General features: G+C 43.5%; 1 protein-coding gene across 6 annotated transcripts in view; it reads right to left on the reverse strand.

Annotated features, from left to right (window-relative positions):
• Nucleotides 1–26,156, reverse strand: part of zfhx4 (zinc finger homeobox 4) — a 93,995-nt gene that overhangs the window by 21,924 nt on the left and 45,915 nt on the right. For all 6 annotated transcript variants that reach the window (XM_005912029.2, XM_005912028.2, XM_005912030.3 and 3 more), the window contains exon 6: nucleotides 16,070–16,304. In XM_005912029.2, the coding sequence (XP_005912091.1) occupies nucleotides 16,070–16,304 (235 nt within the window). The remainder of the gene's footprint in view (nucleotides 1–16,069; nucleotides 16,305–26,156) is intronic.

The raw sequence follows: 26,156 nt of genomic DNA on the forward strand, positions 1-26,156 counted from the left end.
CATCAGTGCTTTTTTCTCCTTTCCCCTTCTAGTCAGTTATATCTGTGGTGTGTGTGCGCGCGCATGCATGTGTGTGTTCGTGCGTGTGTGCATATGGGGAATGTGTTTCCACACTGAGGACATTCCCAGACGAGCTCTCTCAATACATCAGCACAGCGTCTGCCCTCTGACTGACCCTGACATTCACACACCACACGGGTGTGTACGTGAGCGCGTGAATGACTGTGCATGTTACATCGTGTTAGCGTGGATGTGTACCATTGATCACGCGAGTGAGACAGTGACTGCATATGTTTGCATGTGAAATGTCATGTGCAAGTATGTGTGTGTAAAGTGTGTGTGTTAAAGAGAGACAGAGCATTCTGCAGCGGGGGGACTCTTAACCATCAACTTAATCGCTACCAGAGGACACACAGAGCAAAAACTTTCGCAGTCACCTTCCACTGCCTCTGTGCATGAACACGCGCGCGTGCACACACACACAAAGTGGGCCAGACTGTGGAGGGTGTGTGATTTTGGCAGCCTGGTGGGATTCTCTTTGATGTGGGTCAGTCGGAACATTAAAGCCGGCCGGTGAGCTCGAGCTAACCACAAACCCTGGCTTCGATTACGCTGCAACCAACACAAGCCTATATTTAACTGTTAAAAAGGAAGAATAATTAAGTGTCTTATGATCAGAGATTCAACCTATCAATTTGATTTGAGATTTTATCAGTTAGTAGCCAGTGTAACCAGTTAGATTCCTACCCATAAATGTCTGCTTTGTTTATCCAATAAATAGTATCTGAAATTTGGCATCTGTAGTAGAAATAAAAAAAACCAAACAAAACATGCTCATATTTTTTCAAAGCAGAGCAAAAAGCAAACAGATAGAAAAGCAAGTTTTAAACAGACGGACGCAGGAGGATAGAGTGGAGGAGAAAGAGATGTCTGAAAAGAAAAAATAGAGGACTAGACATATGGGCGATGGAGGCAATGAAGAATATATTGAAAGTGTGAGTGCAGTGTGTTTGTGTGCATTTGTATGTGTGTGTGTATGTGTGTGCCCTCTAGCTGTATAATGACCTGCTCTGAGACCACTCACTCCCCCTCCTGTCTCCCCCTAAGGGCCCATAACCGCCATGCCGGGTCATTATGTGCCCGGTGGAGGACTCGGTTGTACAGCACACAACAGTCGAGCAATGCCACGCCAGGAAACTGGACACGGAGACTCCAAAATGGCTGAATTCATTAGCTGGGTTGAGCTGCCTCTAATTTGCTTCCTTAGGGCTAGGACGGTGCTCATTAAAGGGGTAAAGGAGTAAAAAAAAAAGTCTTGTTTTGCATTTTGTTTATCTTAAATCATGGATAACATAAAATTGGAGCATCAACTGAAAGTGTAATTGCTGCCAAAGAAAATATGCGATATATAAGAACTGCTAAAATAACAAGACAAAGAATCTGTTATTGTGTAGCTTGGACTGCGTATAGCAGAGCATTTTCAGAGTGTTAAGTCTGTCTAATAATGCAGGCTTGATACTGGGTCCATTTTATCTGTGCTAATAATGAAGCCTTAATGTTTTTGTGCAACACATTTGACTCCCGTGTCTCCTCAACTTAGGCATGATGTTGATGCTGATTTCTTCTTACAACTCTGGTCACGTCCCCTGTGAGACCATGTGTGCATATGTGAGCAACAGGGGGCCCTGTGATGTCACATTCCTGCGCCGCGCGCGTGGCTCTAGTTTGGCCTCTAGGTTTTAGGGGGAAAGCTTTGAAACATTACACCATCCCACACAGTCACAGCCACGCACACACACACACACACACACACACGTATACACACCGAAGCACACACACACATAGTCAAGGGCCAGTGGTAATACTGCCAGAGTAATAACCTTACAGACTTACTGATCCCCCCCCTCCCATTCTCTCACCCTCAAATCTTTATTTACCCTACTCTCCCTCTTTATCCCCCCTTTCTCCCTCGTTCTCCCTGTACCTTTCCCCCCGAATTTCAGCGCGTTTAACAAGCATTTAGATCTTAACCAGATGTTGTTAATGTAGCATGTCTAAAATACTAAACATCAACCCAGCAGAGAGGGTCTACAGCTCCTGCACAGGGCCTGGGAATAACTCACTCACACACACACACCCGCACACGCTTTCCCTCTCTCCCCCTCACACACACACCTAACCATGAATATCTCTGCGTATAACACACATTTACTCCTACGCAGCTTTCAATGCATTTCATGCACATAAGTCCACAGCCCACATGCTAACATGTAAACACACCAGCACAAGCAAACACACATGTTTCCATCCACACTCTCAAATCCACCCACACTGAGCCATTTATTGTTAAAAACACGCAAACTTATTACACCAGCAAGAAAAAAAAAGATTTATATATATATATATATATATATTGTTTCAGGTCGACTCTGAAAGCCAGACAATAGGATTGTCACATTTAATTCGCTCCTGGTGTGAATGTCAATAAGTTGAACTGACAGAATAAGCTGAAAAAAAAGACTTTTTGTGTAAAAAATGCTTGTATCAGCAGCTCCAAATTTGCTTTGTTGTTGTCAATTACGACTTCCTGAGACTCTTCATTGTATTTTCTTTCGCTCAAATTGCTCGCTCTGCTGTCTTGCAGGCGACTAACAAAACACCTATTACTCTTTTGGAAAAAAAAAAGAGGGGGGAGAAAAAAAAAATCATATGAATAAACATAGCCAAGATTAAAGGCTTGCATGTCTTGCTTGCTGCGCAGACAGAAACTGTTGTTTCGTGTTAAGAAGGGTTTCATTTTCAGTGCTGTGGGCACTGGGTGGATGGGTGTGTGTGTCTCTGTGTGTGGAGGGTGGTGTTAATGATTCTTTAATGGCAAATACAAAAAGGGTTTTCACAGGACAAAAATATGACTTCAAAAGTTTCAGTGGTGGATAAAAAAAAAGTTGCCCCAACACCTGGCCTTATACAATAGGCTAACACACCTACTGTACACCTCCACACGTGCACACACACACACACCTGCATCTTACACAACAGCCATATTGCATTTCGGCTTTTTGAATCACCTTAGGCTGAGTAGGTGAACTGAGGAGGCGGCACGGCATGCTTACTGAGGGATTTAAGAATAATTTGAAAAGAAGATTCCTCTCCTCTGTTTCATCTCCTCCCGTCTCTTTCTCTATTCTCTGTTTCTTCCCGGTCTTTTATGATTCCTCGGGCCAATATTTATCTAGCCCCTGATTATAAACATCTGGCCGATAGGGCAGTCTGCGCAGCGGCAGCTGAGATGCGCACACATGCACGCACTTGGAGACTCTCACACACATAGTGGAAATATCACACACACCTGCCAACATGAACCTGTCAGGTCCAGACCGGAGGACGGTGGGAGGGAGAAAAAGAGAGAGCGAGAGAGAGAACTAGGAGCTGAGGGTTAATGGCCTTCCCATCTCTGTGATAAGAATTCATTCTGTTCTATTACCAGCACTTATCTACAGAGCCTGCTGTCTTTCTCCTCTCCCTCAAACACACACACACACACGCACAAAACAAGGGTCCGAGATCGATAGATGAACCTAATGAAGAAAGCAGCTGTTTCTCGGCATACCTGCTCAACTCTATCAGCCCAACAAGATCTCCCTGTCTCATTCATCTGTCTAGCTATCCATCCATTTATCTATCTATCTGTCCATCTATTTTTCTATCTTTTCACACAGCTATCCGTCCATATACCTATCCCATCTGTTCCTGTGCGCCACCATTTACCCGTTATCTCTCCATCCATCACTACACTGGTAAACAAAGATACGAGCAGGATAGATATAGTTTTCAACTGACCAGACCGGTCCTTGTCATGTATTCAAGGTTTATTTATTTTCCGAGAACTAATACGAGGCCTGAAAACAGGGAATCTAATAAAATGGCTGCCATGGTTTAAGAGAATGGCTGCGTGTGTGTGTGTGTCTATGCTTAAAATAGGCCTGTGACGGGCAGTGGCCACATGGATAATGCTTAAACAGATCTTTATCCTATTGGGCTACTGTCCCGTTTTTAGCTGCATAAAACCATCTGCTTTCAGAGCCACCAAAAAACAAGACTGTAATCCTGGATGAAAAACAAAGGGAAGATTTGAGTAGACAGAAAGGACAGATAAACGAAATGTTTAAAAATGTGTATTTTACACATATAAAGATGACCAAAAAAAACCTAACCGTGTTTCCAGTCACTTTATTCATTTCAAATGGTTTTCGGTAACTGTATTTGTTGCCGATGCGGACTTCAGTCGAGCACCATGTAGCTTCCATTAGCGCTTAACCGTTTTTATATGTGACACGTCTTTTGTCATAGAGGCATGCGCAGAACAAAAAATGTGTTCATCATCAGGGCCTCTAATGTGTTAAGGTCAGAGAGGATGGCAGAACTCATAAGAAGCAACAGAAGAAGGGAAAAAAATATCTTCAAGCCAAAATATTCATTAGGTTGCTCAGATTCATCTCCAAAATGACTACATGGAACCTGTAACACATAGTCACACATGTTCACACGCAACACACACACGCATAGACCTGGGCCTGGAGATGGTATTGTACTGCCCTGGAGATGGTATTCGCAGACAGTTACAAATAAGGAGTGTTGGCTTTCCTCTGACTTTCTCAAAAACATGCAAAAAATGTCCATTTCATTACTGGCTAAACAATGTCATATGGGCCCCCACTGGCCCTAATAGAAGCAGACAAAGACAGAGCAGCACACATATGCTTCGAATAAATCAGATTACTGAAGGAGAGTGGGGAGAAAAAGAGCGAGAGAAAGAGGGAAAGAAAGAGAGACACCGCCAGACACTTAGAGGATTGATAATATTCCCTTTTCTTACTACTTCCACCCCTCCCTTCCTCCTCCTCCCTCCCCTCCTTCACTTTCTAAACTCCCCCAACCACCACCCCCCTCCCCCCAAGCAGGATCTGTTTTAGATTTGAGCCAGTACTAGAGCCATATCTCTACCTTATCTCTGCTAGCCGTCAGAAAACAGAAAGCACCATGTTTCCATGCATTAGACTCCCGGCCCCTGACACGCCACTTGAAAATCTCACAGCCCTTCAAAATGGCTGAGCAGGAAAATAAAACAGCAAAGATATCATTTAATCAAATGAAATGCAGGTTACTGGGGTGCATTGATATCATTTCTGGAGTGTGCTCTGATACAGTGTCATATCAAAGAAAATGTCAGCCGTGAAAATTATGGAAATGCGTTTTTGGCATCGTGACAACAAATGTCACCCAAAATCTCCCAAAATGAGATCACTGTTTGAGTGCTATAAAGTATCATTAGCTCTTCTTTTCTTTTCTTTTTTTTTTTTTGGGGGGGGGGGAATCCATCACAATTTAAGGGTCTGTGACATTTTCACCCCCTGACCACCTCTGGGTATCAAACCCCATCAAGACATCCTGTTGTGTTTTTGGCTCCAATTACGCCAAAACACTTCTCGAATGACTGTAAAGGGAAATATTGATTCCCCTTAAAATTGTAACAAAAACGGAAGGGAAAAAAAATCACAGACAGGGTGTGGAATATATTAACAATATGAAGAAAAAGGAAAAATCAATATTCAAATGACTTCTTTTATTGATTTATAATTAAGTCTTAATTGCGGCAAAGGCTTGGACTTTCAAATTGCCTTGTGACAATAGCTGAGAAAGAAGATGGGGGAACATTATTGATACACGTTAACAGTAGTGGTCGCCCAGACATTGATTCTTCCATTTTGTGGTGCCTTTGGCATGCACGTGCAATCTAAATAGTCGTGCACACACATACACACGTGCATATATAGACACATATATATACCTCTTTGGATAAACGCAACCCCACACCTAAGTGAACTTACACAGCATAATTAACCTTCATCCGGGAAAAGTCAGGACTGTCTTATCTGCAAACTTGACTGTGTATATGTGTGTGTGTGTGTGTGTCGGGGGAGTGTGCGCTTCAGCGTGAGTGCGTATCTGTCGTAATTACACCATTAGGTGTGGAACTGATTGACTTCAGATGGGGTTGTTAGAGGTATTATTCTGGACAAAATAAGTGAGTGAAAAGAATGTGTGTGTGAGAAGTGTGCGCTTATTTAAGCTTATGTACAGATTTTTAAATTAAGTATTTACCTGATCCAAACGCGCGCGTGTGTGTGTGTGTGATCGCTTCATGTGCCTGAAGCCCATGTGGCCATGTAAAAGTGTGTTTATGCTCATATCTGTGTGTGTGCGCGCGTGTGTCCCCGCGGGCCTAATCAGGTATCAGATACCTTTTGTTTTGGGAGCTCATTGATGGATGAAATCTTTATCTGTGCTATTGATCAGGAGGGTGCAGGTCCTAAACTGTCTGTCTAGCTGCCTGCCTGCTCCAGCTCTAACAAGATTGCCAGGGCCGAGTATATCAGTTAACATTTAATCAATGGCAGCTTAAGACACTGGGGCTAAGGGAAAGAAGCCCACTGCTTCAGCCCCTGCCCCAAACCATTACTCTGGATTGAAGCTGAAAATACATGTGCATGTGTGTACGCGTGTATGTGTGTGTGTGGGTGCTCCAAATGATTACAAGGGATTGGGTATGGTTGATCACAGGTCTTCGGGGGACAGAGGTGTGTGTGTATACGCGTGTGTTTGTGCTGTGTGTTTACAGGCATGCGAGCGCTGGCTTGTCAATACATGTTAATATGTCAAAAACGCCGGAGGGCGCTGCTTGTGCCGCTCAGAAGAAAATAAGAAACTGAATGAAGTGGCTGATGTATAAGAAAAATTTCCATTCAAATCAAGTGAAGGCTTTCAAATTGAACACTCCTGTGCAAAAACACACACACACACACACGCACTACAGCAGAATGATATGACATATCAGGCAATGCATGATTTTTTTTTTCTGCCTGGCTTGCAAAAAGCCCCCTGATGGTAAAATGCAAAAGAGGGGTGTCAGCAAAAAACAGAAATATGATCAGTTAGACTTTTTTTTTCCTTTGCTTTTTACATTTTTTTTTTTACCATCAGCTCATCTTGCAGTAAATGAAACCCCATCAGATCTAAGAAGCAGATCCTTCGCCGCCTATCTTCAGCTTTTTCTTTCGTTTTCGCGTGCATGATATCGCCATCCATCAGATCTCATTTTGTGAGAATTAAACATGCACTTACAGTGTTTGCCTATGCACCGTATCCGGGTGTAAAGTCCAGAATAAGTACAACGATGCGTGTGTGTGTATGTGTGTGTGTGTATGGGGGGGTTTGCTTTGACGGGGGAAGCCCCCTCTCTCGTCCCTGTCTTTCGTCCAAAGCCTAGGAGATTCCCACCACCAAAAATCAATGTGTGTGAGAGCATATGTGCGCCTGTGTGTGTGTCAAGGTTTTGTAAGACAAATCTCTCCAGCATGCGCCGCTTTAGTGTTATTGAACCAGGCTTCGATCACTCGGCCACTGTGAATAATGCAAGGCAGGCTACTGCTCACTTACAGCACAGGATGCTCGCGCTGGTGTGTGTTGAGTGTGCGCGCGCGCGTGTGACAGGACGGTCCTTTTTCCTTCTTGCAAATGCAACAGGGCAGTTCTTCGACGTTCCTCCGCTTGGCCCTCTTAATCTCGTGTCAGATACAGGAACTCCCACATTGATACTGGTCTTTTTGAGTGTGTGTGCGCGCGAGTGCGTACGCTGGAGGCTTCTTCAGTAGACGGGAAGAGCTTAACTCGAGCAGACAGCTCAGGCCTGCACTTTGACACACCCTGACTCATTACATACAGCCCGCACACAGTGGAATATTGTCATTAAAAAAGACAATTAGATATGAAGTCAAGGGAGCATCACTTGCACACATGGAAGCGCAGCGCAGGAAATATAGGTGAACACACTCGCCTTCATATCCCCAGGTATACGAAGCAGAGATATTAATAATCATGATGTTGCAGAGTAATTAAAATGATTCCAAATGATGAGTGTGTGTCTGTGTGTTTTGAGTGTGTGCTTGTCTGTTAATTAAGCTGAATGATTTGATATGACGTAAACCGCACTGCTTTAATGGTGTCCTATACTTGATGTGGCTTGAGGGGACAACAGTTGATGGGGCTATAGGGAGAGACAGCATGAAACACACACGCACAACAGATACAGCTGCTCATTGGCCCTGCCTAAGAGGAGCATCCCTTTTTCGACATAATTATCTGTGTCATCACTTATGAGGCAATTAAACAAACATCAGTTCCTATTTCCTCTCCCTCTGTCTCTCCTCTCTTCTTATTCTGGATCTCCTCGCCCTGCCGCCATCTGTGCTCCTATCCCTGGTCCTCCAGTCTATATAGTTAATCCTCTCCTCCTCTCCTCTCCTCTCCTCTCGCACATCGTCCTCCCCTCCTGTGTGACTCCAGACAAGGTTTCAATTTCAGCATGCTGATTGTCTCATTGCCGACTCTATGCATGTCTAACACTTACTGGCTCTCTAGGGATGGGCAATACACACCATAGAATGCCTATTACACTCCCACGCATTTCTGGGGAACGTGTGTCCATGTTTGTGTGTGTGTCTGTGCAAGGGGTGATGAGGGTGTAAAATGCCTATTACGCTGAGAGTCTGGTCTCTCTTACACTGGAGAGAATTCTCTGGCGCCTAAAGAGCAGAAAATTGCAACGCTCCTCTTCCTCACTCCCCATTAACCTGCTTTTGAAACAAAGGTCTGGCCAAGGTGTGTGTGTGTGTGTGTGTATATGTATGTATCCCTGCCCATTAGACTTATGCACCAAGGTGAAACACCTTTTGCATCTAACCAAGCAGAAACAAAAGCATTTTTTTTATGTCTATAGCTTTTTAGATTTTCAGTTTTATTCAACTGCCTTGTACAGGCTACTTCTTATATACTATAATTTTACACAGCGAGAAAAACTTCTCTTCAGCCTCCTCTTGTCTCTCTTCAATCACTTGCATTTTGTGAAATGTATATTTTTTTTGCCCTTAAATGAACTTGTCACTCACTCCTTCCCTCCTTCTTTCGATCCTTTATAAAAGAAAAGGATGGCAAGAGGAGATGGCATCTCTTGAAGAGCCTCGAGATGACTAAAGCAGCGGGCATATTTGTCTAATTTGCACAAAGACATCCACATCAAAGCACAAATCAAGAACCATGCTCATTCAATGGATTTTTATCAGTCTATCCATTTCTTGTTCTTTTTTTTTCCCCAGCACCCTCTTTTCTCTGTCACATTCCTCTTTCTCTCTCTATTTTCAGAATGTTATTAGGACATGATAAAAGCAAAAGGGATGTCATGACACAGGACCCCCTGTTAGCATTAGGAGGTGGGAGAGGAAACGAACGGGAGAGAGAAAGAAGGGGGGGTGAGAGAAAAAAAGATGAAAGAGATTTGTCTGGAAATGATTGCTCACAAGGCATTGATTCTCTGCTTTAATCTCACACAGTGTGCTCAAATTTCCTATTAGGGAGATGAAGAAAAGAAGCAAGAGGGAGATGGGTCTTATTCACATAGGTAGGGAGGTGAAACTTGGCATGTCTCTCGGAGCTTCTTTGGGCAGACAGGACATACGTTTCCCTTTTTCTGAAAAAAATCAAAGTAATGTCCAGATTAGCCCCATTGTTATTTTATTTATTTGTTTCTTTTCTTTTAAATGTAACGCCTTGCTTTTGGACCATTAGTATGCCGCAGGTAAGCAGTTGAGACAAAAAAATACTGTTACTGCTACTGTAATGCTGCACAGTCGAATAGAAACACACACGACAAGCCACTGACAGCCGCTGTAAGTGCAAAGCTTCCTCCGGTTAGAGCAGATTAGCCTTAGCCAATTGGTAATCAATACCTGCTATCAATTCTATACCTCCCATTGATGGATGAGGGAAGAGAAACTGAGAGGAGAGTGTAGACGGACACAAGAAAAGAAAACTTTTTGCAGAAATGCTGCCCAGTAACTATATTTCTTAATGTTCCTATTTTTTTTGCATGTGGCTGTGAGCGTGTGTGCGTACAGGCTGCCTTCAGTGTCCATTTGTGAATTGTATCATCGCTGTCTGAGATTAGTGGCTGCTTGGACCAGTGAGCGTATTGCCTGGTTACCGTGGCTCCGGCTCCACACAACCCTCCTCCCATCACTGGATTGTTTGTCTTAATGCTGTGTGACATGGGCCATTGTTTTGTCCATCTGTGGTTAAGAGTCAATGGACAGGGGGTGTATGAAGGGATTGGGGAGGGAAAAGAATAGACGTGAGGGAGAAGAAAATAAAGAAGAACAGGGGTGAAGAGGGTGGGTGCGGGTGGGGGGTGGAAAAGGAAAAGAAAAACAAGATGGGGAGAACAGCTAAGTGGTGAAAAAAAAATATGGGAAGACAAAGGTCAAAAGAACCTGAGAGTAAGGGGAAAACTTGCAGTAAACCTGTGATTTCAATATGGTCCTTGGACTTTGCATTCACCACTTCCCTTTCCAGGAGTCTTCCAGAGGCTTTCAGGTCCATATGGAGTGGGGGGCCTTAAGCTCTTTGTGATATCATTGACGTGAAAGACGTTCTGGCCCTGTGACGCCAGTCCCCTCTTCAAAGGGTTAAGTCATATTTAGTATGCGTCCTCAGAGCCCCACGGCTTTGTATTGTAAATAAGACTAATGTGGCATTGGTCAGGTATGCTAATTCAGATAATCAGCGCAATTTCTGCAAATTATAACTGTCAGTGTGTTGGGCACAGAACCTTGGCGGAAAACATGAGGGAACAATTTAGACGGGGTAATACCCCTACACCAAAGAGCTGCTCAACTCAAAGAAAAACAATCGGCTGAGCCCATACCGCCCCGACACACCATTGCAAAAATAGTTTATGGTGAACGAGGCACTTTTTTTTCTGAGGCACAAGTCGGGCTCCTGCCCATTTTTTTTCTGTGTGCACACACACAGAGACCACAAAGTAATTATAATTTGCTTGGATGGAATTATTCAAAAAATGACCACATCTTTTACTCCCTCAGCCATAGAGAATATGGTTTTGGGAAATTTGGGGTAAATTGCTACTTGCCGAAAATATAATAATATACATATATGAATGTGTCTTATTTTGATTTGACAAATGATTTAAAATGCAGAGTATTGTCTCCAACTAATTGCACGGCAATAAAAAGCTACATGCTTTACAAAAATCCTCTTGGGCAAAATCACATCGCTCTCATCAGAATAGTCCCCCCTGTATTTGTATTCGTGTTGGACACATAAAATAACATTCCAGGTTTTTATTATGCGAGGAATGAATCCCATCTGACTGAAATCTGTGGACTTTACCTTTCACAGTATGTAAGTAACTTCCTGTGTCATGGTAAATGAAGAAGAAAAGGTCAAAAATAAATGACTGCATTTAATGATCTGGATGTGAGCAAATCGATATGCATTATAACTGGTCGGCTTAAACTATCCAGAGCAGTTGTAAATGTACATATCTAATAGATGAATGCTTAAAGCTGTTCCTAATAAAGGGCTGAAGTGTCCTTTCATGAGCTAGTTATCTGGTTTCACCCTCTCCATTCTACAACTTAAAAGAGAAAATGGCCACCGCTATGCTAACTCTAGTGGTTTTGCTAGATCTGGGTGTGTGTTGCATCCTTTCTCTCAGTCCTCTGGCCATCCATGAATGTTTATGTAATGGCCACAAATTACTGAGACAAACCCTGAAAATAGACTTCTGTCTGAGGAGAGACCTTTCCGAAAAAAGACAACCACTGGAATGGCGAAACCATCCCCACCACCCGAAGGAAAAAAAAAAAAAAAAAAACGAGGCATAAGATGAATAAGTGAAACTGAGGGAGGAGGTAAAACCTAATACCTCAAAAGTTTCTTCAATGTCATCACATCGAAATGCTCTTTGGGATGCTCTTTCCCACATTGAAAATGGGATGATTTCTTTTTTCTTCTCTGTGTTTTTTGGTTCCTCGACTTAGCTCAGACACAATTCGACGGCGTGCATTTTACAACAAGGAATGTCTGTGCGTTCGGAAACAGGCAGGATGGCACACTTTCCCACTGGCCGTGCTTCCACCACCTCCTCCTGCTGGAAACACGCACACAAACACGCATCTATATCCACACTCAGCCACATATATATGTGGATAATAAGAGTCCATTAGGCTCAGGTTTTAGCCTACAGCTGCTATGTAAATGGTTAGCACTGCTACACTAATTTAACTAGGACCAAAAATGTCCTAGAGCCTTATCACTCAGAGAAAACAAAGGGCTCTGGACACACTCGCACGTGCACCCACACGCACATGATAAAAGTGTTGCTGGTCTAAGTCAGAAGAGATCTTTTGTTTAAAACAGGGATTCAGACAAAGAGGGTCTTCTCCCTCCCTCTTTAATGCATGTCGGGTGACGGTGGTTGGGGTCGGGAGAGAGGAGGGGGTTTACAGAGTGATGGAGATGTGCGGGTGGTGGGGTTGGTGTTGGAGGGATGGATGACAGGCTGGATTCTCAGACATAATTACCTCCATAAGATCCCATCTCCCTTTCCTTTTTGAGAGGGACAGAGGGAACAAGGAAAGGAGAAAAAAAAAAAGACAGAAAGTGAAGTATGCAGAAAAGGCCTCATGTTTCTGCTTGGTCTGGCTTATGAGGAGCTTTACACATGATGGAGCACAGGGCTAATGGGCGAGGAAACACATAGAAAAACACACCCATGCTTGCACGCACGCACACACACACGCCTCCTGAAAATGCTCTTTGTAGTTAAACAAATGCTCAAATGGTCGAGAGATTCAGAGCTGGCAAAAAAGGGAAAAAAATCGCTGTAACAACTAAGCTTCAGAGGTTGTTAATTTCTCAAAAAGTCCAGCTAAACAAATTGTTCAAATTATCAAACCGATGATGGAATACCCATGACTCGCAATCTGTCATATTTTTCTTTTTTAGCTGTTTTACTAAACAGCTCCATTCACGACGTAACTTCATTACAGAGCGCAGAGAAGTACAAAAAATATCTAATTTTTCTAATAACTTTTGGACGACCCTCAAAGCAAAATGGCCTCTAAGTCCTCCATGTTGAGAGGCAATTCATTTATGCCCGCTCTTCTGATGCAAACTGGCATTTTTTATAAACTCAATTTTCTTGATCATTTCTAATTGCACACAGAGAGGGACGGTTTATCTCAGAAATGTGGACACAGTGGGCTTTTTGTCTCTGAAGGACGCAGTTGAGAGGTTGCGGTGAAAAGTTCCTGCTGTTTAGGCCGGGAGTGCTAACTGCTGCACATGCAAGGGTGCAAGCGGGCAAGCGAGCACAGAGTTCACTCGCTTCACAACGGTATTTACCAAAGGTAAAGGCGTGAGTTGGCTGGGCCCAGGTTACGAGAATTAAACACTCAAGAGGACAACAGAGACCGACAAGTTCTCAGAAAAACGCAAAGACACACAAATGCACACATACATCGGCAAACCTATGCATTTACAAGCTCACAAGTACTGCATGTACACTCCTGTCTTTGTTCAAAACACCTATATTCTTGCGGTGTGTCTCTCCAGTACCGTATCCTTAATTAGGCCATAAAATCAGCATCAAAATTGTTTAATGAAAGCCATTCACATGTACATAAAGTCCCAAGCATTAGAACTCTTATTCCCAAATGAGCCTATAATTATGTGGCTTGGTGCCAACTCCCAGGCTTTAAGAGAAAGATACCGGTCAGCACTTAAATTAATCTTTTTCATACCAGTCTCTAATGAACAGAAAGTGCTCGAGTCAGGAGTTGTAGCCCAGAAAACTAACAGCACACGAATACACAAACAGAGGGTCCTTAAACTGAACGTTGGATGAAAATGTTACCTACTATAAAGCATTTTCCATTGCTGAAAAAAAAACCCATTCGCATCATATATCACTGCGGGAGCAATCGCCTCTCTCATAAGGCGGGCTAGCGTGTGATGCTAACAGGAACTATTTTGTAATCGGTTAAAAAAAAAAAATCCTAAAAATAAACAACAAATACAACAACACGGATTTTATTAGCAAACTACAGAACAAGAACACAAGCCCAATTTATTCCACTGACTCTCAGTGTTTGATCTCTCCTTGACATGGTTGTAACTTCGCTCACTGCGTACACCTGCCAAATACTTATGGGCTACAAGGAAGTAGCCTTTGAAACATTTACCACGTACCATGTGAAAGAATACCGTTGTTCAGAAGAAAGTTATATAGAGTGGGCAAAAGAAGGGCATCCAGAAAAGTGGCTTAGCATTTTGGACGGTGCCAGCGTCCGCTTAAGGTTTTACGCTATCTTCCTCATGGAAATTCACCATGTGCCATCTCAAAGCCAAGGTATAAAATGAGGGTCCAAGCAACAAATTTAGTGCGTTTTAAGAGTGGAACATTGGAAATTTGGTGCAGCGGCCAAATATTGCTTTTGACAGGTTTAAAACCTGCTTGGGCGCATTGGTTTGAGATTTAAAAAGGGAAGGGGAGGAGGACAAAAAAGAAAAAAAAAAACGGTAAAAGGCCTGGAGAAAAAAATGGACAGGAGCTGGAGGAATAAGCAGGACAAAGAAGGAGAGAAAGAAAGAGAGGAGGGAGGGGGGCAAAAAAGAGGAGATGAGAAAGAAGGGGGAGCGGGTTGGTGGCTATGTTAAAATGTAAGGTAATGATTTATCTAAGCATGCTTTTCTGCTGCACCCCAAATCTCACCGAAACTTTGATCCATGTGTAATTAAAACCAAACATTCACCAGCAGCAGTCTCCACTCCAGGACAGGGAGCTCGTCTCCTGTTAATGTGTGTGTGTGTGTGTGTGCGCATGCATGTGTGTGTGCGCTAGGACTCACATATGTTTCTAAGCGCTGGGCCCCCATCTGTTTTGGGAGTATATGTACAGTATAAACAGGACACTTTGGGGAGCGCAGATTCATGGTGGAATATACATGAGCTGAGACACACACGCACACACACACACACCTAAACACACACACACAGACAGATGTATGGGCTAATGCTATGCTGGAATGCTCTTCAAAATGTGTTACCCCCCCCCATTCCTCCCCATTCCCCCCTGCACTACCACCACACCCCACTCCACCCGCTCCTGCAGGTCAAGCAAAGCAAAAACAAGTTAAGCGCTCATTTTCTCCCGGCAGCATTAACATAGGGATGACTAAATAATGGACCCTGACTCTCTGTCTTCTGGTTTAAATTACAACGCAGCCCCCTCCCCTTACACCCTGCAACCCCTTACCCACCATCCAACCCCCCACTCAAAGAAAAACGATTAATCTTTTTTTTTTCTTTCTTTCTTTCTTTTTTTTGTCTCTCTGAATGTTTTACAGTTCTGTTACACTTATTAGCTGCTGGCAGGACGGAGACTCTTAAATGAAAGCCAAATTGCTTTGGTCATGAGAAAGGAAATGAAAGCTCACTCCAGGGAGAGACTGTGCAGCCATAGCATACATGTGTGTGAGTAACGTATGTGTGTACAGGCCTTTCACTATGAGATCCTCCCAAGGTGAAATTTCATAAGCTGACTTGCCTGCTTGGGATGTCCCTGTGCACGGGACACTGTGTGTGTGTATGTCTATGTGTGTGTGTGCATGTTTCAGATATAAGAGCAGCAGCCTAATAGGAACAGTATGCTCATTTTGGAGAGATTAGGAGGAATGGACGGGCCTGTGTCGAGAGACGTGATCTGGATATGAAGGCCAAAGGAAGGAGGGAATGAAGTACGGAGTGAGAGAGATTTTACAGAAGAAAGAGAGAGTGATGCAAGGGAGGGAAGAGATAGGAGGAGTCTAAGGAGTAAAGATTGAGGAATCTGACTTCAAACAAAGAAAACTGACCACTTCAGCTAATATCAAGGTTTTAAAAATCTAAAAAAAGAAGAACAACAAAAATAAAAATAAAAGTGGAAGCCAATAGAAAATGTTAAAGTCAGGCCATGTGTGCACTCCACCAGAAAAAAATAAAAGATGTGACAAAAAGTTAATCCCCAAAGTATTAACTGGAATAGCCTTAAAACTAACAAATATTCTTAAGTATCACAGTTAAAGCAAACAAAGTAGGTTGAAAAAGCACAGACCTTGGCTGCTGGGGCACTCCTTGACATGGAACAGCTCATGAAGGCTCAGCCCATCCTCATCTCCTCCCAGGCCTTGCTGGTGCAGCTGGAGTTTCCTCAGTCCTTCGTTCTGCTGGTGGCGAGCTGAGCGGGCGTGCTGCACCAGGTTGAGGCGGGCCTTGGTGGAGTAGTCGCACAGCGTGCAGTAGTAGACACATGACTCCGGGCTATACGAACTGTCCAGCTTCTGCAAATGCTGTGGAACAGACAAGTAGAGAGTCTGAAGGTTAGATGCATTCACCTTTTAGGGACAGTTCAAAAATTTCAAAGCAGGAGCAACTTCATTGTTTTTTTTTTCCAGATATCTTTGTAACATTTTAAACTTGGCCAGAAAATCCTTCCTTCTATTATCCTTCCAGTTGAATTCCAAAAATTCAAACACCCAGAAATCCCACTTGCCTGGTTCTAAAAAAGCCAAAAAAAAAGTCAATAGTCAGCATTTCAGTCAGACCCATTATTGGCTACAGTGGTATTATAGATATTTCTGAAAGAAAAATACTAGAGAGCAAGATTCCTGACTAATGGCTCTTTTATATAAGTCTACAGCACAAGTAAAGATCTTCAAGAAGTACATATTTAAAAACGGTATAGGCATAAAGGCAAGATATAAAAGGGACAGACAAACATGAAACTACCAAACAGAAATAGATACAACTTCTAAGCAGCTGAGCTTAGTTTAAAGACTAACATTTCCAATTAACTGGATATTGTCTAAGTAATGCAAAGACAGAAGGGCCCTCCCCCCCACAAAAAGTCAGACAAGGTGTTGAGTTCAGAACACCGTTTTTGTCTTTAACATGCACATTGTCCAGCTCTCCATATTGTTAGCAGCTGCAGGGGTTTCTCATTCAATGTGTGCTGTCAGTTGCAAGCCCCTAATTTCCACTTGCCTCTTTAATGGCATTGCAGCCATGCAAAGCTACCCCCTACCTCTTGCCCTGCCCTTGGTGCATGTAGGTGCACAAACACCCACACACATGTACATGTACATACACACACACACACACACAGGCATGCACGCACAGCCCCCATCCCACCTTGCCCTACTCCCATACACCCAGTCAAGCCAAGCATATCAAGTGTGCTTCTGTTGTTGCTGCCGGGCTAATGAACAATGCACAAAAACAAAAGACCAGGCCAAGCTTTTATTATCTGATCCTCTGTGAAGGGGAGAAGAGAGAGAGAGAGAAAGAGAGCAACAAAGAGAGAGAGAGAGGGGGGAAAAGATAGCATGGCAGAGACACAGGGGTGGCTCGCAAAGGTTAGTTTATACTTTGTTAAGATTTATTCATACAGCCATGTGAGAAAGAGGTGCAGGGTTCTGTGCATGAATTAATGCAGATAATGACAAGTGTGCATGTGCTAGCCCTACTGAGTCTCTCACCTCTTCCTATAGGAAGACGTTTCATTCTGGAAGCAAATGAAAAGTTAGCCAGGTAATATTTCCTCCAGAGTATAGTTGCATCAAGCTATATGGAGCAGGAAGAGAGACTGGAAAAATGAATGTGTGTGTGTGTGTGTGTGTGTGTGTGTGTGTGTGTGTGTGTGTGTGTGTGTGTGTGTGTGTGTGTGTGTGGTGGGAGGAGTGGGTCGCAGGTGTATGAGTTCTAACCACCCCCCCTCCTCCTTTGACAAACAGGGATTAGCAACATAGCTACAGCCACTAACACATCTTTTCTCTCTGTCTCTCCCTCTTTCTTTCTTTTGTAGGAAATCTTGCGAGGTTTTTCTCACGAGACGGTGGGACGTCCCCTCGCAGTCAGAGGCCCTTTCAGAAGTCTTAAGTTTTAATTAAGTCAGAGTTGTCAGAAGAAAGCTCCCCTAGTCCAGAGCTCAGGGCCATTAATTACAGCTATCTTTGTTTCTCTGTGAAAGGAGGCCTCCCTCGCTCTTTTCTCTCTCTCTCTCTTTCTCTTTGCTTCTTTTCTTTCTTCCCCTCCCTACCTCGCAGGAAAACTGGGCTGTCGAGCCTCACTGTGGAAACACACTTTTGCTACGGAAGCAAGCACGCATATATCACATGCATAAACAAGAAAGTGTGACGTCGTGGCTTTTCTTTCAATATGAACTTTTCAGCGCTTCTTTATAAACACTGGCATTAAACAGAAGGTGCTCGAAGTACCTTCTGTTGAAAATGACCTCTCAAAGCAATGCCATATGCTATACAGCATATGCAAAAGCCCGTGTAGTTGCACACATTCTGACTGTCATTCATCCTCTGATCAATTAGGACAACCACAATATCAAAACAGGATTAGCTTGGAACTGGTTCTTTCTGAGCTTAACCGTATCTGGACATTTAAACACACTTTTATTTTAACGTCATTCTGATAGGAATGGGGCCCAGTTACAGTTGAATGAAGCTGAAAGCGGGCCTCTTAGAACTGAATAGAAAACTGGTAATCAAACAAAGCCTTTCTTTCCTCTTGTGACAACCTCGAGAAGTACGTTAAGAACAGCCCCATATGAAGACCATGCTAGAATTGGAAAGTGTGTGAGCACACATGGCCATAACAGTTAAGAGTCTTATCAAGAGAGGCAGAGTTTCAGAAAATACTTGATGGCTTAAACTGGTTCCTAATGGCAGTAGGAGAATTGTAGCGCTTGTGGCCTCAAACACCACACATCCTTTACTGCTGTAAGTTACATCGTAATGTTTTTAGGATGTGAGGCTTCAGCTGAGAGAAGCTGAATGATATACTTTAGGGTTGAATTGGGATGCCAGATAGGTTTAGACCTAATATTAATTCTTCCCCCATCAGCACATTCCAGAGGGTTTGTTTAAGACCTAAACTAGAGGGCTGTCTGTCGCTCTCTGGCACTCCGCAGGCCTGAAATGCAGGCGGTCTGGTGATCACAGGCCAGAACATCCATGATTTATGAACTTTTAAAGGAGCACTTTGACTCCTGCCAGGCGTGGGCTGTGTAATGCATATTCAAACACACAAACACACTGTTCCTGCTCCTGGGTTTGTGCCCCCGTGTGTCTACTTGCAATGTGCATGTAATTTATGCTGCTGCTGATCTGTATGTGTGTATACGCACATTCGTGTCATATCGAGCGTCTTTGCGCAGAATGGCAAAAAGAGCCATCCTTGTCAATATGGCACCTCTCCAGCCTGCCTGGTGGTTAATTGTTGGGGATTAGTGTTTGGCAAACAACCAAATAAGCCAACACTCCCTGTGGGCCAATCAAAATCAGCTACACAGCACTCCCTGGGTGGATCTAAACAGGGCAGAGACATCTCTAGATGGCAAAGGGGGTACATGCACACACATAAAACCCCTTTCAGTCATCGAATATGCCACATTGCTGGCTTTATCAATATGTTATTGTCAATTGTCAGTATCAATTCTAATAGTGTGACTAGCGGCGAGAGAACATTTAGTACTCTCCACTCAAGCTTGATTTAGACTTCTGCGGGAAATCTACGTCCTAACTTGCGTAGTGACCGGAAATTCCTTTAAAAATTTCTTTAATTTACCGCAAATTTACTGCAAACGTCCACGTCACTACTGCCTGACGTGTAGTTACATTTATAGTAAAGCTCACATATGAGAGCAACAGTGGCTCTCTCAGTATGTGTTTCTCTGGTGTTGCAGCAAGTGATCGTTACCGTGGACCCAAAAAGGGCTCAGACAGAAAGCGAGAGACAGAGAGATCCCTCTTCTGGTCAGGGAATTGCAAAAATATATCATTGTGGCAAACTGAAAATAGAAATGCATGTGAGGTAACGTTTAAATATGTGCATGTTACTGTTGTGTTGCAATATGTAGATATATATGTGAATGTTACCAGGTTTGAGCGAGTGAAGACCGAAAGCGACCAGGGTGCTCATTCAGACATTAGCCGACACATTAAAACACAAGGAGTGCTTGTCTGACACACACACACATCACAATGTAAATTACAATACTCAGGACTTCCCATTCGGCTGTCAGAAACACAAGACAGTCAGTGCTGTCAGTGACTTACACACACACACACAGATGCAAAAACACCTTGGGACTTGTTTTTGGGAGAGGGGAGGAGAGTCAGTCTGACAGGTAAAGGAAGCTCCCTGGTGTAGCAGTTTGCTGCTGCTGCTGTGTGTGTGTGACTGAGGACGACAGAGGACTGCATTCATTATGCAGAATGAGATGTTTACAAAACACCTTTCTCACACACAAGTAAACACGAGAACACACACATCTTCCCCTCGGCTCGCTGCCTGGGTTTGCGGGGAAGGATAGCGGCGCTGCTGTCTCGTATCCATTTGTTCTATCTGGGGTGACAAAGCTGCCTCATTAACTGAATTCTTAATAAGCCAAGCCAAAAGACATCTCCTCACAACTTCTTTTATCTCCCTGTGCATGTACGAGTACGTGAAAGAGCGCGTGCGGGTATAATTTCAATCCACCGTTTCTTTTTTGCTCTATGACTGTGCGAATGTGTGCGTGCGTTTTTTTATGCATTAGTAATTTTAACTCCACATTTTTTTTGATATTATCTCATAAGTATTTTTTGCGTCTGTCTATAATTTCAGTCGGGCGTTTTTTCGTGTTGTTTTTTGTGTTTTTTTTGTCTTTGCCTGTGATTGTGATGCGTTCTCTGGTAACGTGGAAAATAAATTCAAAAGTAGCACCAGGCAGCGGGGTTGCATTTTTCCTCCATAAAGCAAATGACAAATTAGAGTATTCGGTACAAACAGGACTCTTTCCTGTCATTAAGTGTAGAAACAGGCAGCTAATGAATACATGCTGAAAGTGAGAGGTCTCCGCCACAGCGGTTATGCCTTAATAACCGGTGCTGTGTGCATGTGTGTGCGTGCGTATGTAAAGAAGTGCATACATTCAGTTTTGTTTTTGATTCCTCTGAGAGTGTGCACATGCATGCAAATGTACACCCCGCACATTGTGAAAATAAAAACCTCTTTATATCTTTTCATCTGTATCTTCTCTTTTTTGGGGGGGAGCAGGGAGTTTTGTTGGTTGTACCTTTACCCCCCCCCCTTTTTTTAAGAACGTCACCAGCCTCCAGTGCTATCCCCTGGGCCCCTGAGGGCCATCAGAGACAAAAACAGCCCCACTTGGCCCAGCAAACAACAAAAGCATGTATTGTTCCTTGAAAGTATTTTAAACACATACCAGTACTGCCTGGAAGGCTGCCAAGTGTAGAATTCCATCAGTGCTACCAGCTCCCTAACACATGTTACTGCTAACCGACACTCAGCCCCCAAGACATAGATGTAACGCAAGATTGCTGCCAATGGATTCACTGGCAGACTGCACTGCTCAAAAGACTTGCGGAGAGCCCAGGTATGTGCCACCTTCCTTCCACAGATAAAGAAAACAGAGGCGGTGGTAGAGAGTCAGCGTCAGTGCTGCACAGACACAAAAAATAAATATGCATATAGAAGTGCAAAAAAAAGTGCTGAGTGCACATGCACCAATTTACACACACACTCAGTGTGCGTCTGCAGTTACCCTCTCCTACAAAGCCACAGTGTGTAATCTAAAGATTCAACACAAGGCACTCCCAGCACACCTGAATCCAACCGACTCGACCTTCTTTTATTTCCTGATGGTCATCTTTCCTTTGCCTCCTGCCCAGGCTCTCATTTTCATAAATGCAAAAGAAAATATTTCCAAGAGCTAAATTGGCTCTCCTGTTTCTCTGGCTGCTGGCAATCACATGTGATCACAGCTCTGGGGCCGATCCATGAGGTGCAGGGGCCTGTGGATGAGCTTAGCTTAGGTCACCCAATAATAATAAGCATTCATCTCATAATCACTGCCAAGACAAATAAATGAATTATCACAATGAGTCTTTCATACGACATTTTCTCCACTTCTGTGCTGTCTCCCTGTCTCTTTCTCTCCCTTTCTCTGTTGCTCCTTACTTGTTCTTTCTTTCTTCACTTAATTTCTTCCTTCTTTACTATTTGCAGACAAATAGCGATAGAAGTTTATAAGTGCACGGTGGCACGGTGGTTAGCACTGTTGCCTCACAGCAAGAAGGTCCTGAGTTCAATTCCACCATCAGGCCGGGGTCTTTCTGTGTGGAGTTTGCATGTGTTTGCGTGGGTTCTCTCCGGGTACTCCGGCTTCCTCCCACTGTCCAAAGACATGCAGATTGTGGGGATAGGTTAATTGGATAATCCAAATTGCCACTAGGTGTGAATGGTTGTCTGTTCTTGTGTGTTAGCCCTGCGACAGACTGGCGACCTGTCCAGTGTGTACCCTGCCTCTCGCCCTATGACAGCTGGGATAGGCTGTCATAGGGCGCGACCCTGAAAAGGATAAGCGGAAGCGGATGGATGGATGGAAGTTTATAAGTGAAGTGTGTAACTGACATAAAGATCAATCTGAAGTTCACACCTACCTGACCTCTAGTCTCCCTCCTAAAACACAACATTGCTAAATTATAACACGATTAACTTCTTCTTGTCCTGATCAGTGGACAGCAAGGAAATTAACGTGTAGTTTCAAAAATTGCAGATTACAAAAGACAAAGACACAAGAGCAGATCTTCCTTACTCACTTAAGCTCAAGTGTATGTGTGTTGGGTGTCTTGAAAGCCAGCTCACCTCCATCCCTTCATGAAAATGGATCAGTATTTACATTAGCATTAGATTTAGACAGCATGGCTCAGCCACTTACTGCCTATTAGCTATCCTGACCTTAGCCCATTAGGGTCTAAAAGCCCCCCGCTTGTCTCCATCACCACCAGGTGAGACTGACCAGACCTCCCTATTTCCCTAAACCATTGTGCCACTGATTTTATCTTTTCCACCGACTCAGAGTAGGAGACAGATCGTGAAATGCTGAGAAGAAGATCACTGAAGTGCTAGCATGCTTGTTAGCCTGTTATATTTTATACTGCCAGTGTGCTAAGACTTTTGGGTAGGGCTCATCTTTTTCCATTTTCCCAACACACCAAGATGCTTTTGGGGAATCAAAGCAAGTTCTAATTGACAGGGTCTACGAAAAACACGAGTAAAAGGGTTCCAAATCTGGGACTTTAGCTCATTTACCTGTATCATCAAAGAAGTTTGCGCTACACGGTTGTTGTTCTGTTTAACTGAAACTGAAAAGGAAGAGAAGGTAAAATAATTTTGGTGCTAAAAGGATCAGTGACTTTTTGCCGAGTTTGTTTTGCTTTGCTCTGCTGGTAGTGGGGACTTGCTACAAAAAAAATGTCTCCAAGAGAAAGTGTGACAAAAGGAATGACAGAAGCATACAGTGAACAACACTAAGCGAAAGATTTGATGATACACGGGGTGAAGAAAATCTGTGACAAGGAGAACAAAAGAACAAGAGATGGAAAGAGAGCGAGAGAGAGAATGATAGGGAAGAATCTAGACGAGCGTAGCTGGGTTCAAATCACTAATTACACATTCCTGAGCCTGTGAAGGGGAGTATTGTTTTCCAGTTAGCCCCTATCCTGTCGCATGGTTTCACTTAGCACAAAACAAAAGGTACAGGGAACAAAACACAAGCCTAATACCAGGCCCTGCTAATGACAGAGAAATGGGAGAAATTATCCCTGGGGTGGATCCTCGTGAGAAAATGGCTAATGATTACTGGACAAAAGGGAGTTCATTTTGAAACTGTCACAAAATGGCAGACTGCCTGCTTCTTTCTTCTAATGGTCGTATTTATCAAATAGATCTGCCTTTTAATGCTTTTTTGATAGACATATCACTGTGCCCATCTACAACTATAGATTCTACATAGTGGTATATATAATGAATAATCAACTTCATAACAAAGAAGCATACAATTGTCCTTTGTATGCTTACATTACACATTCCAATTTAAAAAAAAACAAAACAGTGTCAGGTCTTATTCCTTGGAAACGATATGAAAATGTGGCTTGTTGTGCAGAAAGGCTGCGTCCAGGTGTGTGTATGTTAGGCTGGTCTGTCTGCCAGGAACAGCACAATGAATGTACCTCTTCAGCAGACTTGTTTTGCATATTGCCACAGGAAATCAGGTGCCTTGCAGGTGACCTACAACGTGGCTCACTTGATCCGCCGCTACTATTTTTATACAGAGTGCGACCATTTCTTTAGCAGTCGACATCAAAACTCTCCCAGTTAAACAATTTGGAGATATGTCACACAAACTCAGTCATTGAGCGCCACATTTGCCAAGCTGGGTTCTTCTTTTGCTTCTGTTCCAGCAATGAAGAAGACTACCAATTTTTGCAAGAGACAAGGGGCGGCGTGAGGGTAAGCTGATAGCGGTGGCAGCACTGGGCAGAGTTGCCTAGCTAGTAGTGTTTGCCCAGGCCCCAGCCATCTAAAGGAAGGATATTGTTTTCCCCTGAAAAAGCCTCAGCCGCAGTCCGCATACCAGCGTCCACTCAACATACCAATGGGCTCTTTGAAGATTACTCAAATGTTTGCCTTTGTCCCCCCTCCCTCTGCTAGTCCTGTCCTAAACTCCTGCCAGAATGAGGAAAAGAGGAGAAAAGGGCAGCGGAAAAGGGAAGAAACAAAAAAGTCTGACTTGTATCTTCAGAAAACAATTGAAAAACGATACCGTCCTCTGCTGCACTCACGATACAAAATGGCTTCTGTAAACGACGGGCAGCTACTGAAAGGAAATAACAGCGCTCTGGCAACCAGCACAGCAAATCCAGACACAAACAATAGAGAAGAGCGGCGTAATAATGTGTGACAGGTGAGGCACAAGGATCCAAGTCTCCCACCTGTCTGTCGATAAAGTGTGACATGCTTTTACAGGCGCTGCTCGCAGTCAGAAGTGAATATCATGATTCGAATCGGTTAATTTAACTAAATGTGCTGGAAACTACCCTCCCACCTCCACACCCCACGCACCCCCCAATACACACACACAAACCACATTAATCCTGAACAAGTAAGTGGGCTTTCTATCAGGTCTATTTCAAAGCATTAGGGATTACCTCGCAGAAACTAAGCTGCTTGAACTCACAGGAGGTCAGCGGTATTGTGCTGCCGCAAAGATGGAAGGCCAGTGGTAGAGACGGATAGACAGCAGGACAGGTCAGCTCCCCTTTCTGCAGCTCTCCGGCAACATCCCTAAATCCTTCTCCCTCCTTCTTTCTCTCCCTCTTTTCATCCCCGTCTCCCTCTTTCACCGTATAATCGAATATCTCCCACTACTTATCTATTCACTGAGCACCTAATGGTTAAAATCAATTACAGCTGGAATGCTGAAATACCAAATACGGGTCCACATGCTGATAATGACACAAAGAGTGTGAGAAGGAGAGAGACGGCAAAAGAGAGAGAGAGAGGGTGACTTGGGACCGTTCCAAGGGAGTAGCACAATTACCTCCAATCGATCGATTATTGATTTGAAGGGCGTTGAGGAGTATTTCAGTTCAACTTTGTCCATATCAATATCCTGATAGCTTCATGAGAGGGAAGAAGCACGGCTGCCTAAATACCATTTTTAAGCTGATGTAACGTTTTAGACTATTTCAAGAACGGAGCTACAAAAAAAAAGAGGCTACGATTTTTCCTGTCAGCTTTCTTGCAAATTAAGCGCACATTTTTAATGTCAGGTGATTTCAAAAGTAAAGCTAATGAACTTACACAAAAAGTATTTATCTGATCTCTCTGCCATGTGATCTGTCTGAGGCTGCTCTGATCAAATCAATGCATCAAAAGTGGAGACAACACGCCCCCGAGAGATCATGTTTGAGCTCATGCGCCTTCTTTGATTATTACTTTGTTTTCAGTTGTTTTTCTTCTTCTTCTTTCTTTTTTTTTCCCTAAACAAGCTTGTGTCTTTGTCCTAACAGGATGATCAAGACCCAAGAGAAAGGCGAGGATAGGGCGGAGTTTGGGATATTTAAAAAAAAAAGGTTAGAGGAAGACAAGTGTGTGAGTAGGGGGCATGTGGATGGAAAACGGGAGGAGGGAAGTGTGTATCTGAGCGTCTGTTGGGATATAGTGAGGGTGGGAATGTTAAGACGAGGGGAAAAAGACAAAAAGGAAAAGAAACTTCTGGTAACTCCTTTGTTCCCACATCCCAGCAATGCTCCCTTCCTTCTGGTGGTCTGGAAGACACT

Source organism: Haplochromis burtoni, unplaced genomic scaffold, assembly GCF_018398535.1.
Source record: "Haplochromis burtoni strain Fernald_Lab_line unplaced genomic scaffold, NCSU_Asbu1 Contig_1, whole genome shotgun sequence".
Classification (NCBI taxonomy): domain Eukaryota; kingdom Metazoa; phylum Chordata; class Actinopteri; order Cichliformes; family Cichlidae; genus Haplochromis; species Haplochromis burtoni.